Source organism: Tetranychus urticae, chromosome 3 (genome assembly GCF_039701765.1).
Source record: "Tetranychus urticae isolate SD_2017Ah chromosome 3, NJAU_TeUrti_SD_1.0, whole genome shotgun sequence".
Taxonomy (NCBI): Eukaryota; Metazoa; Arthropoda; class Arachnida; order Trombidiformes; family Tetranychidae; genus Tetranychus; species Tetranychus urticae.
Genome location: NC_142960.1, coordinates 12,143,660 through 12,158,673, shown reverse-complemented (window position 1 = coordinate 12,158,673; position 15,014 = coordinate 12,143,660). Strand labels below are relative to the sequence as shown.

The window sequence follows — 15,014 nt, the reverse complement described above, 5'->3', positions numbered from 1 at the left end:
TGCTAATCATAATTAATCACAAGGCATTCAGTTACCTTGCTAGAGCTACTGAATATGTTTAAATAACTGTGAGAAAAATGACTCTGAATCTATGACTCAGGTGCTAAATTAGTCTGAATATTGAAACTTGTTCAAACATTAATGGTGAAATTAGGTTCCATCAATACTGAAAATATGTGAAATCATTTATATTTATCTTCATCCACTAATAACAATAGATAGAACAGTTTTAGAATCTAGTCATTTAAACGAGTCATTGTTATGATTATGAGGTTTAAACCTTTATTGAAAAAAGCACTAATTACAAATCAATTAGGTTGGGCCTGTACTTCAATTTGAATTGTAAATAATCTTCAATTTTGTGATTTTGAGTTTCAAACCAATCAGTTACAAATTGTAAAATATAAATTTTATCCTGTTGAAGATTTAATTTTATGTTGAAATATGCTAAGATGTAATCTTTAGGCCATCGGAAGGCTTAAGGAGGCTTCAGTTTTTGATTTTTCTAAATAATTCTAATTTTTTTATGAAAAAAGCATAAAAATCAGTAACAAAATTGCAATTTAAAATTGGAAACATGCTAATCACGTGTGTAAGTCATCTTATTTGTAGTTGCCTATAGCAACCAAAGCAGCAGTGCATTTTTGCTGCTTAAAAATAATAACATCGCATTTTTGTGTTGATTTAAAGTGTTTCTAATTTATTGTGATTGAAGTTATCAAATATTTGTGTGAATTATGAGAGGTCTAACCTCCAAAATCAGCCAAGAGGCTGTAAAATCTTTGGCAATCTCACAAGGAGTACCCGGTGAGATAACTCAATATGTTCCTCAGCGTCTTCCACCTATGCCTAGTTTTCGTGATTTACTTGCCATTTATGGGATTCGAGGAAGAAAACAATTGAGTCAAAATTTCATTATGAGACCAGCTACAATAAGAAGAATAGTTAAATACAGTTGTATCAAACCTGGCGAGACTGTAGTCGAAGTGGGTCCTGGTCCTGGTAACATAACGAGAGAGATACTTTCTCGAGGTCCGAGGGAATTGTTTGTCATCGAAAAAGATCGTAGGTTTTTACCCATGTTAGAGATGCTTGCTGATGCTGCTTATCCTGGACAAATGAAAATCATGTTGGGAGATATAAGGGACATCAAAATGGACAGCTTTTTCCATCCCGATTTAAAAAGAGATTGGCTTGATAAGTTGGCACCAATACACATTTTTAGCAATTTACCTTTTAATATCGCTTCTGTATTGTTAATTCAATGGATGCATCAGTTACATACACGCACAGGTGCCTTTGCTTATGGAAGAGTTCCTATGAGCCTAACATTTCAATATGAAGTTGCTCAAAGACTAAGCGCTGATATTTTTCAATATGGACGAAGTCGCGTGTCCGTTATGACTCAGCTTTGGTGTAATGTTCATCGCAAATGTCTGATACCTGGAAATCAATTTTTCCCTAAACCTCAAGTTGACGTTGGTCTTGTAAGATTAATACCACGAAGAGTACCATTAGTACCTACTGAAGTACCCTTTAAAGTAATAGATAGATTTGTCAAACATCTATTTCATTTGAGGAGAAAAATCCTCAGGCGTTCATTGCACTGTCTTTTCCATCCAAAAGAGAAACATTTGGTTGATAAAATTTGTATAGAGGCTGGTGTTTCAGTTGAGGATCTACCTATCATGCTGTCGAATGAAGAAATTGCGCGAATGATCCAAGTTTATTGGGGAATTGTTAAAGAATCACCAGAACTTCTTGATTACGATCATACGACTCGTAAAAAAGAGCCCAAGATATTGAGAGATATGTTTAGTGAAAAAGGTTTTCGTGTCAATAAACGAAAACCTATAAAAGTAGATGATAGAAATCTCAATGAATAGTTAATGTTTAATTATTTTACATCAAAATCAAGTCAACGTAATGTCAATTATAATGTAAAAACAAAATGAAATTATAAAATTAAATGTAAATATTTAGAAAATTAGTACAATATGTATCAAAAAACTTAATGCAATGTAATTTAAATTATAATACAGTAAATAATGTGCAGCACTACTGTTGTCGGGAGAGATTCTTTGGTTTAATCTGTGTTTTGTCTTTGATAAACTTTTCTCTTGAACAAGTCAAAGATTCCTTTTTATTTAATGAATCCGGTTGCCGAGAACACAACTCAGAGAATAAACTTTCCAGATCTTCAATCAAATCTATAGATTTTGAAAGAAGGTCATTTCTACTTTTGGATTCTTTACCTTTCAATATGGCTCCATCCCGAAAAACAATATCTTTATCGGTATAGACTCTTAAAATATCATAACATTCATTAATGCTTTGTCTCCAACGTTGGTCAGCTAATTTTTTAGCATCGTCGTTTCGGTAAGATTTAGCTTGAGATAACTTTAAACTTTGCTTTCTTTTTGAACCATGATTCATATTGACTGCATTCGTTGCAACTGAGTCCAATTCAGAGTCACCCTAGAAACAAAAAGAAGATTTAAAAGGTTTATTTCAAGATATCAACAAAAAGCAAACTAGGTTTACCAAAGAGATAGAATCAGGTTGGATTAGCAGATAAACAGATTATCTTTAAATAAATTGATTACTAATTTATTTTACTTACCTCACATTTAAACATTTTAGCCTTTGAACAGTCCATATATTGATGCGAAGGTAAAGGTAAAGATGACTGGGGTAAAAAAGCAGAGTTCGATCCATGTGGACTGGTCATTATGGTGAAATTAAATAAAAACAAAGCACACAATCACAAATGTAAAATATCAATGAGGAGAAAGAAGATGAAACCAAACATTAAGAGAAAAAAAGCAACAAATGAATTCTTCCAGGAACCAAAATATTTTCTAATATCTAGGGAATTGAGAGAGAAGAAAACTCAAAGACAGAAAGAGCTCTGAAAGACAGAGACAATTTTCCTTTTCGGTTAAATAACTCGCCTAATAAAATTTAAAACAATCCTTGCCCTAAACTTGTAAGCCAAAGCGGCATCAGATTAAACAAAGAGTTGAGCAAAGTCAGTTATTTACAGCTAATAGTTCTTTTTACCAACTGATCCTCGGCTAAACATAATTTCAGTTACTTAAGGTTGTTAGATCTTCAACAAGATTAAAATTAATTGTTTATTTTATGCTTAGACTTTGCTGAGCCATTTTTATATTTGTTTTGTTTTGTCTTTTCAAACTTCTTTTTTTTGTCGCTTACTCTTCTTAACTCCATTTTATTCAAGTCATGTGAATCTTAATAGCCTTTGATCCAATGGGAATAACAGTGTTTCTCGAATGGTCAATTCTTATTTTTCCCCTTTATTTACACTTTTATTAAACCTCGTGTTTTGTGCTTCAATGATCATCATTATCAAGGTAAGTCATTGAGATTATTGAAACTTTTCGAGATATTACATTTTTTATAATAAAAGTTGATTGATACACAAACAAAAAGTAAGAATGTTTAAATAGATTTAAGGTAATATTCATGCTTATTAGAGTCGATTGGTTTAATCTTTTTTTTTTACTTTCTCTTTTGATTGAACAAAGAATTGAGATTTAATACACTAATAATTAATACACTAATAGTTTCATTACATTTTGTGATTTGATTTTGATTTACCAATTCTTCCTTTAGCAATTTGGTGAATATTTCAAGGCTTTATAGGTTTTAGAGACAACGCCTGTTCAATTCACATGATTTTATAAATCAATCAGAAATCATCGATTGATTTTGATTTTATTTGTGAACAAGTTTAATTGTATTCAACCTTTATACCCAAATATCCAAGGTAAATCAATTCACCAACATTTTGTAAACATTTCCATCTGGAAAAGACTATTTTTCCCATCAATTATGACGAGTATCGATACTTCTATATATTGATCATTAATGAGCAATTAAGGCATCATGTTGAGTGTATCCAAGGAATTTAAGTTTTACTGAAATCTATTCTGTATGACCACTAAATCAGAGATGAGAGATCACAAGAGATTCCATAAACAAAGAAGTGTAATATCTTAATCTGCACTCTTACCCTTTGTTTCTTTTGTTTACTCTCACTTGGACAAGAAAATTTTTGTACACAATTCCATTTAGGCCAGCAATTCCTTAGTCGTTTCGTGTTAAATATTAGAAACAAAATAACAAATATTTGTAATGTTTTCTAATTGATGGTAAAGTTTCATGTTAACAGACAATCGGATTAATGAATCTAACAATTGTAAGATGATGATAGCTCGTAAAGACGAAATCTGGTTTTGCTTTTGAAATATGAAATTTTACAGCCTGGTGTCTGACTTTCTCTTCATTTCAGTAATGTTTCATAATTGCATATTTTCAACTTATCTTCTAATTGATCTTTTTTTCACTTCTCAGGTTAACAATTCAACATGAATCTCTTCAGTTATGGAATCCTTTTCAAAAAGATTGCTTGGTGAATACATATGTGTCCAACCATTCAACGTGATGAAACGAAACTGGTCAAGCTTCAGACTGAAAGATCATTGACTATTTGAGGTTATCATAATAATCAACAAACTTGTTTAATTCACTTTTTTTATCATTTCTTTTGTAACCCAATGTATCTTTTTGTTTCTCTTCTTCTTTTTCCATACAGTTTTGCATAGAGAGGAAAGGTTCACTTGAGATGGTCATAATGAATATTATAATAATGACAGACTGACCTTGGACTAATACAAAAAGTGGTTTTGTTTAATTAACAGAAACGAAAGATATATATTGAAAGCGAAGAAAAGTGAAAAGAATTAACCTGAAAACGTTATGATTAAGCTCTACAGTTATTACTGCATTCATGGCCAGTCCAACAAATTATCAACAGGCGCAAGAGAATCAACAATAATAACAACAACCAAAAAACATCGACAACAGTTATCACAATAATGATATGGATACTTTTTTTGTTTCTTCAAGTATTCTTAGCCTTGGCTAATGACTATGCAGATATATAAATTGTTACCTGAGGATGAATACTTGCTCATTATAACTACTATTGTTAATATCATTAATGCAATTGAAACAAAGCCTGTGAATTACAAAATGGTTATGTAACCGAGCTACTTCAACGACTTCTCCACCTATTCATTAATGTGAGTTTCCCTGAAAATATGTATCAATCTTTTGTATTTTGGTCGCTAATACGTTTCTTTTCTTCTTCTTTTGTTAGGCTGGATTCAAATTGTATTGACAAATGAGACTGAACCGGATTCAATAAAATATTCTGTTTGAATTGGACAAGTAGCAACAAGCCAAGCCTCACGTTAAGCTGTGAATAAAGAATCCGATTCATCAATTTACTTTACTGAAACTTGATAATCTTGCCGGGAATCTACTTATTGGTTTTTTATGAAGATGGACCAGCAATTGCTAATTTAAGCTTGGATTCAAGTTACGTTGGCTCTTACCTATTCATGTAAAGAAAATATTGAAATTATTGTACAAGAAATCTCAAGAGATTGAATGGACGGTCGAATGAGCATGAAAATTTTAAAATTCATCCCATTTATCTGATGGACAAGTTTAATTTATTCAACCATCGAACAAAAGCTTGTTGAACGAGTTTGATGGAGATCCTGATGAGCCAATACAACAAAAGATCATCTTAATCATATGGAGAAAAATCAAAATGAATTGAGATCGGACAAGGACCATTGCCTTTCACTGTGAAGTAGCAAAGGTAGACAAAATGTTGGAAATTGAAAAAGCAGGATTGGGGAGGACTGTTTGCGGAAAGTGAGAGTCCGTAAGAAATTAAAAGTTGCTGATGATGAAAAGAATAAAAGTGAGTGAGTAACTGAGGAAGAGAAAAAAAAGAGGAGGAGGAAAGAGAGTAATAATAAGAAACAAATTTACAGACAGACTGAAAAGAAGTGAGAAGAAAGAAAAGAAGAAATGAGAAAAATGTTCGGACTGGTTAAGTGTTTAGGTGTTGGTAGCTTTTTACGATTCGAGTTTTTGGTTATCCCGAGACTTCACTAAAACTTCATCACCATCATCACTTCCATCATCATCATCATCATTACATCTTCATCTTTAATCATTCATCTATCTACCTGTTATTATAATTATTTAACGCGTGATTATCCTCTCATCCTGAAGAGATAGTATTGTGTACTTCAACGATTCTTACAATTAATATTCATATTCATTTTCATCCTGGTTTTCCATCTCAATCAGACTCACCTTGTTACAAGGGTCTAATCTAGATATGCGTTATCCATCGGTTAACAGGTGTCTACATTGTTTCCTTACTGTTACCACCATCATCTTGATTGCCTGCAGTTCATTTTCATTTGGTTATTATCAATCAAATGGTGTTCAATCGTCCATTCAACCTGGTCTCTGGAGAAGTAGTTTATCTCAAAGCAGTTACTATTATGCTGATTATAAAGTTCCCATGGTTCCACCTCAAAAAGAGAAACGATTTATTCCAGATCATCCAGAATGTCCTGATTCAGGTGGTACATTGTGTAAAGATGTTCCCAATTATCCCATGTGAGTTCATTTTTTTACTCGAAAATCCTACTGAATCATCTTTATTATCCTTTCTCCTTCACTACGAACCAACTTGTCAACAAGATTATTTAATTGTTTGAAATGTGTCCTTTAACTCAGTGATAATTTTAACCCATTCATGGTTGAGATTCAATAAAGGGAGAAACCAGTTGATCTTGACATCTAACGTATAGTTACTAGTTTAATTTAATGTAACCTAAACAGATTGTAGTGATTTTGTTTTCACTTTCAAATTGTTTGTTTCAGTCAAAAGGTGATTCTGTTAGATTAAATGATGCTACTAATGACCAAATAGATTTCATTTTGACCATTAATGATCACCACTAAACTCAACGTTGATTTAATTTCTTAAATGATCTGAAACTTGCTTGGAAATGCTATTAACTTCCGTTAATTTTGAACCTAATGAAGTAAGTTATCAATTATTGTTACTCACAATTAATTGAGTAAAAAGATTGAATATTTTATCAAAATTGATTGATGCTCCGATCAAAATGAAAAGGAAAGGAATGAAATGTTTACACTTATTTTGATCAAACCTGAATACATCAGACTTTGAAATGTTTAAAATGACAGTTAATTGATTATAATCTTGATCGCTGTCCAATCAAATCAATATTTGCTGTTGTCAAATCAAGCATCAATCGCATCTAAATAATGAAATTCAAAATCATTATCAGAATAGTGAATTATTTCAAACTCAAACCGAATACTTACATATGAAAGAAGTTACCAGAAATTCAAAAGACAATTGGTTCCAATTTGTTTGATTAGAATTGGGTTGAAATGAGAATAGCACAATAGTTTGATTATCTCCGGGTAAAACATTCAAAGGCACTGATTCGACTACATGATCATCACTGGAGTTAAAGGAATTATTTAAATCAAAAATAGTATGAGAATCTGCATGAGATAAATGCAATTGATAGATCGTAATGCTTCCAGAAAATTGAGTCAAATCTAGTGTGATTGGATGAAGGACAAGTCCATGACCAGGTGATGATTGGACTACGATCACACATGTTTGTGTTAGTTTAATCAGAGGTCCATCTTTGTTTGGCAACTCAAAATATACAGCTGATCCACCAGCAGCGTCAGTTAATTGTATCGGTTCTGGTTTCTCCACCGAAGTACATTTTTCCGAAACGTAATCTGAATCAATGGAAAATATAAAAATCAAAAGAAACCATTTAAAAATCATTGATCAGTAGATATTTCAATGATTCAGTCTGTACATTGATTATGACTCAAGGATACTTTTTGACTCATTATTTGAGCTTCTTGACACAATCAGATTAAATTATTAATTGTTAAAATTACTTACATTTTTGATAGTAAAGTGCTGAGGATGGACTAATTAAGATGGAAGTAAATACAAAATAATAAACAAAAATCAAGTTAAGGGTCAACATTTCATACAATATGTTAGGCCTAAATTAGGCCTGAACTAGTGAATAGATATTCAGCAAACTGTAAAATTGAAGCCAATTTTGTGGCAATAACACATTTGATTTTCCCTAATTAATTGCTAATGTTAACTGTTCTAGTTAACCTTAAATTGATTCCAGATTTGCAATCTCAATAATGAAACTTAATACCTTAAAAGTCTACAATATGCTAATGTCCGATCTGAATTTTATTCATACCCATTATTGGTATGATCAATGATTGATTGAATGAGGAGAAACTAATCAATGAATATTTTATCGTAAATATTTTTCAAAAGCTAACGTATAAAATTGGTCATTTTTAATGTATCAGTCAGAATCAAGGTTGATATTCAAAAGCATATTTAAATATAATATTATAGTAATTATGTAGCCATTAACTTTATAAAGAAAGAGGTAAATATTGATATTGATTGATCAAAATTAAGTGAAAGTGGAATTTGAGAAAAATCATTTTTCAGTGATTTCGGTCTGAAATTTTAAAATAGCCATTTAAGCAAGAATCAAATGAACTAAACTGTGAAAAATAATTCCAACTCATTGATATCGCTGAATAATAGGCAAATACTTGAAGAGATCAATTGTTTGGCTTTAGATTTCCATTGAATATTTAATGGATTATTTAATTGTAAGTCTAAATTAAAGCAGTTGTTCAAATTAACCTTATCATGACCATTGAGAAAACGAATGATTATCTTGAAGATAATTTCATTAACAGCTTAATTGCTGGATTTTGTTGGTTTCCATCATGTTTTTCAATAAAATATTTGTTAACAATTTATGAAACAATAACAGTTAATAGGGTTGGTTTTGTTAAATTAACTACAAACTAACAGACATTTGTTAACAATTTAAGCTTTAAAAGTATAAGCTTTACTTCCTTCTGAACCTTTTTTTAACTATTAGTGTATTTAGTTGATGATACTTGTTGTGTGAATGTAATTTTACGAGTATTTTTTTGCGTGTAATTTATATTAACCAGCCTGATTTGCGTGGGATCTTAACCTTGGAAGCTTGATTGTAACTATTAATTGAACGTGCGAGTCGCAATTTTTAGATCTTTCGCTCTTGTATTAATGCTATTTGAAAATATCTTCACTACATTTGCTGATTTGAGGTGCCAACAATGAGCCAACAATGAGTATAAAGCAACACAAATTATCAGTATTTCATTTTCCTGGTTAAACAAAAAGTAGGCGACTTTTGTCAATAAACATAATTTACTGATTGTTTGAAGTTCAATCTCCATTTTTCTTCTAATCCTAAACATATCTTTTGAAATACAAAAATTATCCTCATTGGATAAGATGATTTTCCCATGATTTTTCCAAAATCTCCAAAATAATATCAATTTTTGTGAGGTCAGTTACTGAAACCAGAAATATTGTAATTTCAAATTATCCTCTAGTTACATCTTGGAATTGAAATTATCCTGAAAAATTGGGTAAAAAATTTGATTACCTTTAATCAGCGTTTCTTTTGCCAACTAACCTTGACATTTGTGGTTGGTCAGCTTTTGTACATTTACTGATTTCCCAGATATTTCTCACTTCTAATCTAATCACTTGCTGATCTCTTTGGTTTAAATACACAATTAACAGAATTGAATATTTTCCTAAATCATTTCGTCTAAAAATTCAGCACAGCTGACCTTGTAGGTTTATATTTTAATGTATTTTACCTTTTGAATCAGTCGGAAGTTGGTTTTTTCAATCTGTTTGACTTTTCCTTTCATTTTGTGGTAAAAATAGGTAAACCTGTTGTCATCTAAATTAATCTTATTCAACGTAAATTAGACAAGGTCAGTTCAATAAATCAGGTTACCCATTAGATGGTTATTTAATGAAAATGGAAACCTGAATTATCTGGTTAATCATCAAGGTTACCTTAGGTTCTTACATAGGGATTAACCAGGATAGTTGGCTGTTGTTTTTCCAGAGGCATTTGGTGACCTTCCTTGTTGGTTACTTTTCACTGGTATTAACAATTATTATTATTGTAATTAACGTCATTACCATTAACCAAAATTGTTACATTAATTAATAGTTCATAGGAATCATTTAATCGCCATTGCTGGATAAGATAAAAATCAATGAACTTCCCAGTAAAGTCTATTTAACCTTAAGCTTAATAGCCTTTTGAACAAACAAATTATTCCATTTTCGTTGCATATAATTTAGTTTTAATCAAGGTTTCATTGTTTACCAGATCAGATGATTTCAACAATTTGCTAACAAATTTAATAAAAACACAACCATCTGTCTAATTACCCGTTAACACAATTTCAACTCTAACCAAGCTTTGCTTACAATAAAAAACGTTAAGGCTAAAAATATTTCTTTCAACGAGTTTTCATTTTTAATAGTTAATAAATTGCTTTCAATTTTTAGATTGTTTTATTAATTTGAATTTTTCTTTTTCATTTCTATTCTAGCGATCACATTTACGATGTAATTAAGTCGGCTCGAGCAAATGGATTCAATTTCACCAGTTTGTTTGTCGATGAGAGTAAAGGTGATTTGGAGCCTAATTTAACTGTTCCCGTTCCCGTTCCTGTGTCAAGGGAAAAGCCTCATGTCAAAAGCTACATTGTCTACCAAACCTCACTTCAATATGATTATTTACCTCATCATCCGTACCAGGAAACTCACCACCAAGGCTTTTCGCTGCACTCCCATCAAACCTATCAACCCCAAGATGAGAATCAGCATCAACTAGCTGACAGTTACAATGATCACCAGTCATCTGGTTGGGATAACTTTGGTCTTGACTCGATACCACCACCACCGCCTGTACCACAATCCCCATCATCGTCCTCTTCACCACCGTTGGGAGTATCACCGTCATCCTTATTGTCACCACTGCCATCTTCATCTTCATCGTCATTGGATCGGTTTGCTCATCACAAAAGATTTGCTGTCAATCCATGGAAACCAATTGTTCGATTGGCCAATGTTACCTCAATTTACGCACAGCGTCATCGAAGACGAAGACGATCTGTGGCTCGGCAGCAGTCATTAAAAAGAGTAAAGCGTCAATCTAATAATATCGCTAATTCACTGGAAGGTGAAGAAGTTTGTCGGACAAGGACAATGTTTCTTTCACCCAGAGCGGCTCTTAATGATAAATCTGAATGGAAATATGTTGTCAATTTAGCGGAAAAAGATGCAAATCTTAAACAAGTCATCAAAGTTGATGTTTGTCAGTAAGTATTGTGTTCACAGTTGATTGTCAGTTACAGTTTGAACAATCATATTTTTAGTTAACCATAAATTTGAAACCAAATTGAATCAATTTCGCATTTCATCTTGATACTTGGGTTTTGTTTATCTTGATACTTCACAAGTTTGCGTTAAGTTTTAAATTACACAGAATAAATTAGCCAACAATTTGAATCCAATTAGTGATTGAGTCCAAATGAGCTCCTAATTTTAACCATAACCATTTTTAAAAGTGTATTATGAACCCAAAAATAGGTTCAAATAAACAGTCTCAAATTTTTGGCTTTGTTAGAGCTAATTAATGCTTATGTAAAAGGTAACACTCAATAATAGTCTCATACTATTTTAGATTGACTTATGTCATTAAATTCAATAGCAAACTGAGAGTGTTGATTACAATTGATTGATAGTCTTATTGACAACCTTTTCATCAACCAGAAATGGTTTCCATTGTTTGTCAACAATCAACAATTACACCAAGAAAATCAATTAAAAATCAATTTACTTTTGTTTCATCTGAAATGTTTCCCTCAAGTCCGTCACTCTGATGTATCTTTTAGTTTATTTTGATTAATAACCAAAAATCACATCAGTTTAATAATTCTTAACCAGTGAATGGATTGATGATCAATTTCAAATGTCAATCAGTTTACACGATCAAAACAGTTGTGAATCCAACTCTCAATGGATCAGTTGGATAATTAATAGATGAACATCAATCTTAATCTTAGGCCATTTAGCCATTAAATTATGATAAATTCAATAATCACATTTGACCATCTAATATGTTTGAACATTTAAACCAGAAAATTATTTCATCCAACATTAACCTTCAATTGTTTACCTTATCAATGGTAAAACAATACAATAATTAGATGGACAAGTTAACTCAATATTATCATTCAAAGCCATGAAAAGAGTGAACAATTATCTAGTTTAAAGCAAAATTGGAAACAAAGTGATAAAAGCTTTACAATGAAAGAAGAGTCTCACTCTTTTCAATCAATTCATTCATTCAATTTCTTAATCCTACACATTTCTTCAGGAAGCTCAGGTCAATCATTTGTTATGAAAAAAATATTCATGAATGAATAATGATTATTGCATAACATTAAAATGAAACATGTTAACCAGAAAAAGGCTGCAAACTTGTAGGCAAACCGGAACTTTGTTGAATATTGGTTTGTTTTATCATCGCCTTTTCACTGCTTATGTCTTAATTAAGTCTAGTCTATTGAAAAGGGAATTTCCAGTTGATGATAAACATGGTAAAAAGGGGTCTCAACATGAGAAACTTTCATAAACTTTCAATTTGATAGCACATTCAACTAACCTTGAGATTGTCAACTTTATCATGATTTTCAGGTTCATTATTCAATCGTCATCTATTCTGGTTCATTTAAATTTAAACTCAAACCCAAATTTTGAACCTTTTCAACTTTGCCCATCTTTAATGGACATTTAGGTTTTTGTGTAATTTCTGGTTCCAGTTTGATTGATTGATTAATTGTAACCATAATGGGACTGATTGAATGTAATGCCAATTACTATTAATAATTGTTGAAAGATTGACTTTACCGTTAAAATGTTTGACCGTTGCTATTATTAAAGATGTAAATTGTTAAAAATCAATCCCTTTAATAGATTATTAATGGTTTAAATGATGATTAGCTAATTTTGCTCTTCTTATAATTTGTCATTACTTACAATGTCAATTGATTGCGAATATTTTAATATGAATTTCAATTTTTACCTGTATTGCTCCTTGGTCAAACCAGCTTTTCCCTTTTCATTTGTGGGTCAAGTAATAATGATTATAATAACAAGAAGAAGATGAAGATGAAAAATCTTAATAATGATAATAATTCTAATCGCCGTTACAACAAACAAAAATTGTTAAAATGATAATGACAATAATAAATGAGCAAGTAGAACAATTATTCATTTTCTTACCTTTATTCATTACTACTTGACAACATCTTGTTAACTCTTTCCTTTATCATATTCCTTGATCATACAACCTTTTCATTCACAATTTATCCTGATCATGACTAGAGAATTTAGCTGTTTAATTGATCAACAATTTGTAAATTGTGAACTTTCTGTCAACCTACAAAACCTTGACTAAAGTTATTCAATCAAATTTCTAATCAAATTCAAGATTGTTTGTTTCTTCGCCAAATTGCAGTCATTAGATTGACTCATTGTTGATTGTTGATACCAAATTTGTTGCTAATTGTTTTGCTTTTCAATTTGATTAACAGGAAAATGTAAACCTGATAAACCCATCAGTTAGGTTAGCGAAGATTGAAATTTGGTTTAATGGTTGATATTATTGTAAATTGTTTTCCTTCGTCTCTAATTGTTTAATCAATGTACTAATTTGGTTTCCTCTCTTATTGTAGACAAGCTAATTCACCGTGTTCATCATCAATTTCACTTCCATTTGGTTTTAAAAGCAGATGTAAACAAAAATTTATCAAGAAAAAACTTCTCTCCCTGGATCCTGATGGGTCGAGTACTTCAAGTGAAAATTTTTTCGTGCCATCATGTTGTGTCTGTGAAATCGTCAATCAATTGAGATGAATCAAGTGGTGATCTGAATTTTGCTTCTTCCAGTTTTCCTGTCCTTCATTAATTACAATAAAAACAATGTTTGTCAATTACTCGCCACCGTGATCATCATAAAAGCCATCATTTATGAGCAAAAACTTGAAACTCCACTGAAATACAAATTAGAGGATTTACCAGTTTTTTGCCCTCATCTCATCAATTTTTGTTGTTGATTAATCAACAAATAAACTGTACAAATATCACTATCACTAGATATGTACCATGTTTTTTAATTTTATATCAATTCAGCCATCAATCGTCATCAATAGCATCCATCATCCATATTGAGACTGTTTGTTCACAAGGCAACCATTGAAGGACAAAATGATGACTCGAAAAATGAACCTCAATAATGGACCCAGTTGCGAACAATGGATTTTTCGAATCATTTTACATGAGTGTAAATCTTGACTGAAGGATTGACTTCGATTGAAATACAATGTCGACACGATTGGAATCAATGATCGTCAAAAATCTTTCTAATCCATCATGTAAATGGGCACAACCTTACGATTCTCATCCTAGCTGAACCCTATTTAATACAACTTTCTTATTTTACATTATTAATCTCTTTTTTTTATTCCTGTAATCATTAAATTGAATTATAGCAAATCAATCAGTTTTTTATACAAATTATTTTAAATTCTTGTTTATTACACTCTTCTACAGGATAAAGGATACCGGTATGCCAGACGGAGATATATGAGGAGTAAATCCGAAAAGTTGCATTCACTTCTGAAAATGAGTTGATATGAAGAGAGAGGCAAAGAGACGATTCCGGGAAAACTAATGACCAATGACGGATGATTTGAGATGACTTCAGATACTAATGATAGCTTTTGTAACAAACATCCGAAAATGCGGCTTTCAAGCTATGAAATTGTTATTGAAAGATACGAATTAACTTATATTTTTTTGGGTCAAAATTTATTAGAAAATCGTTGGAAAAACAGAAAGTGAAATCAAAATTCAAATTCGCTGAGCTGAATTGGATTGAATCATATAATAAATTAAACCCAAAAACTATTAAGTCGACTGACAGCTACTGCCATCTAACGAGCAAGAAAGTAAAATTTAAATAAAACAATTTGTTTGTAAACACAGTTTTTTACTGCATTTCGTTCAATCAGAAGTAATTTCAAGATCAGATTAGTTTGCAAATGTGGGCTATTCATTCAGTTTAGTAGGATTTTTT

General features: G+C 31.2%; 3 protein-coding genes across 6 annotated transcripts; 2 read left to right on the top strand and 1 right to left on the bottom strand.

Moving 5' to 3' along the window:
* The first annotated feature begins 319 nt into the window (after window positions 1-319).
* Window positions 320-2,090, top strand: mtTFB1 (mitochondrial transcription factor B1). Its single transcript, XM_015926565.3, has one exon. It carries the CDS (start codon window positions 738-740, stop codon window positions 1,884-1,886), a length of 1,149 nt encoding a protein of 382 aa, XP_015782051.2. The 5' UTR covers window positions 320-737; the 3' UTR covers window positions 1,887-2,090.
* Window positions 1,874-2,775, bottom strand: LOC107359963 (uncharacterized). The gene is made up of 2 exons (XM_015926566.3): window positions 2,624-2,775; window positions 1,874-2,478 (listed from the first exon to the last, which is right to left on the bottom strand). Exons 1-2 carry the CDS (start codon window positions 2,729-2,731, stop codon window positions 2,059-2,061), a joined length of 528 nt encoding a protein of 175 aa, XP_015782052.2. The 5' UTR covers window positions 2,732-2,775; the 3' UTR covers window positions 1,874-2,058.
* A 74-nt stretch (window positions 2,776-2,849) lies between these two features.
* Window positions 2,850-14,435, top strand: LOC107359961 (uncharacterized). 4 transcript variants are annotated; one of them, XM_089268613.1, is made up of 7 exons: window positions 2,850-3,377; window positions 4,381-4,521; window positions 4,622-5,111; window positions 5,189-5,698; window positions 6,199-6,516; window positions 10,420-11,190; window positions 13,612-14,435. In XM_089268613.1, the coding sequence occupies exons 5-7, from the start codon at window positions 6,230-6,232 to the stop codon at window positions 13,790-13,792; spliced, it is 1,239 nt and encodes a 412-aa protein (XP_089124739.1). In that variant the 5' UTR covers window positions 2,850-3,377; window positions 4,381-4,521; window positions 4,622-5,111; window positions 5,189-5,698; window positions 6,199-6,229; the 3' UTR covers window positions 13,793-14,435. The 4 variants fall into 4 exon arrangements, with proteins under 4 accessions (XP_089124739.1, XP_089124738.1, XP_025015994.2 ...); XM_089268612.1 differs by having other exon boundaries at window positions 5,189-5,803; XM_089268611.1 differs by lacking the exon at window positions 2,850-3,377 and adding an exon at window positions 3,645-3,793 and having other exon boundaries at window positions 5,189-6,516.
* Window positions 14,436-15,014: the final 579 nt, after the last annotated feature.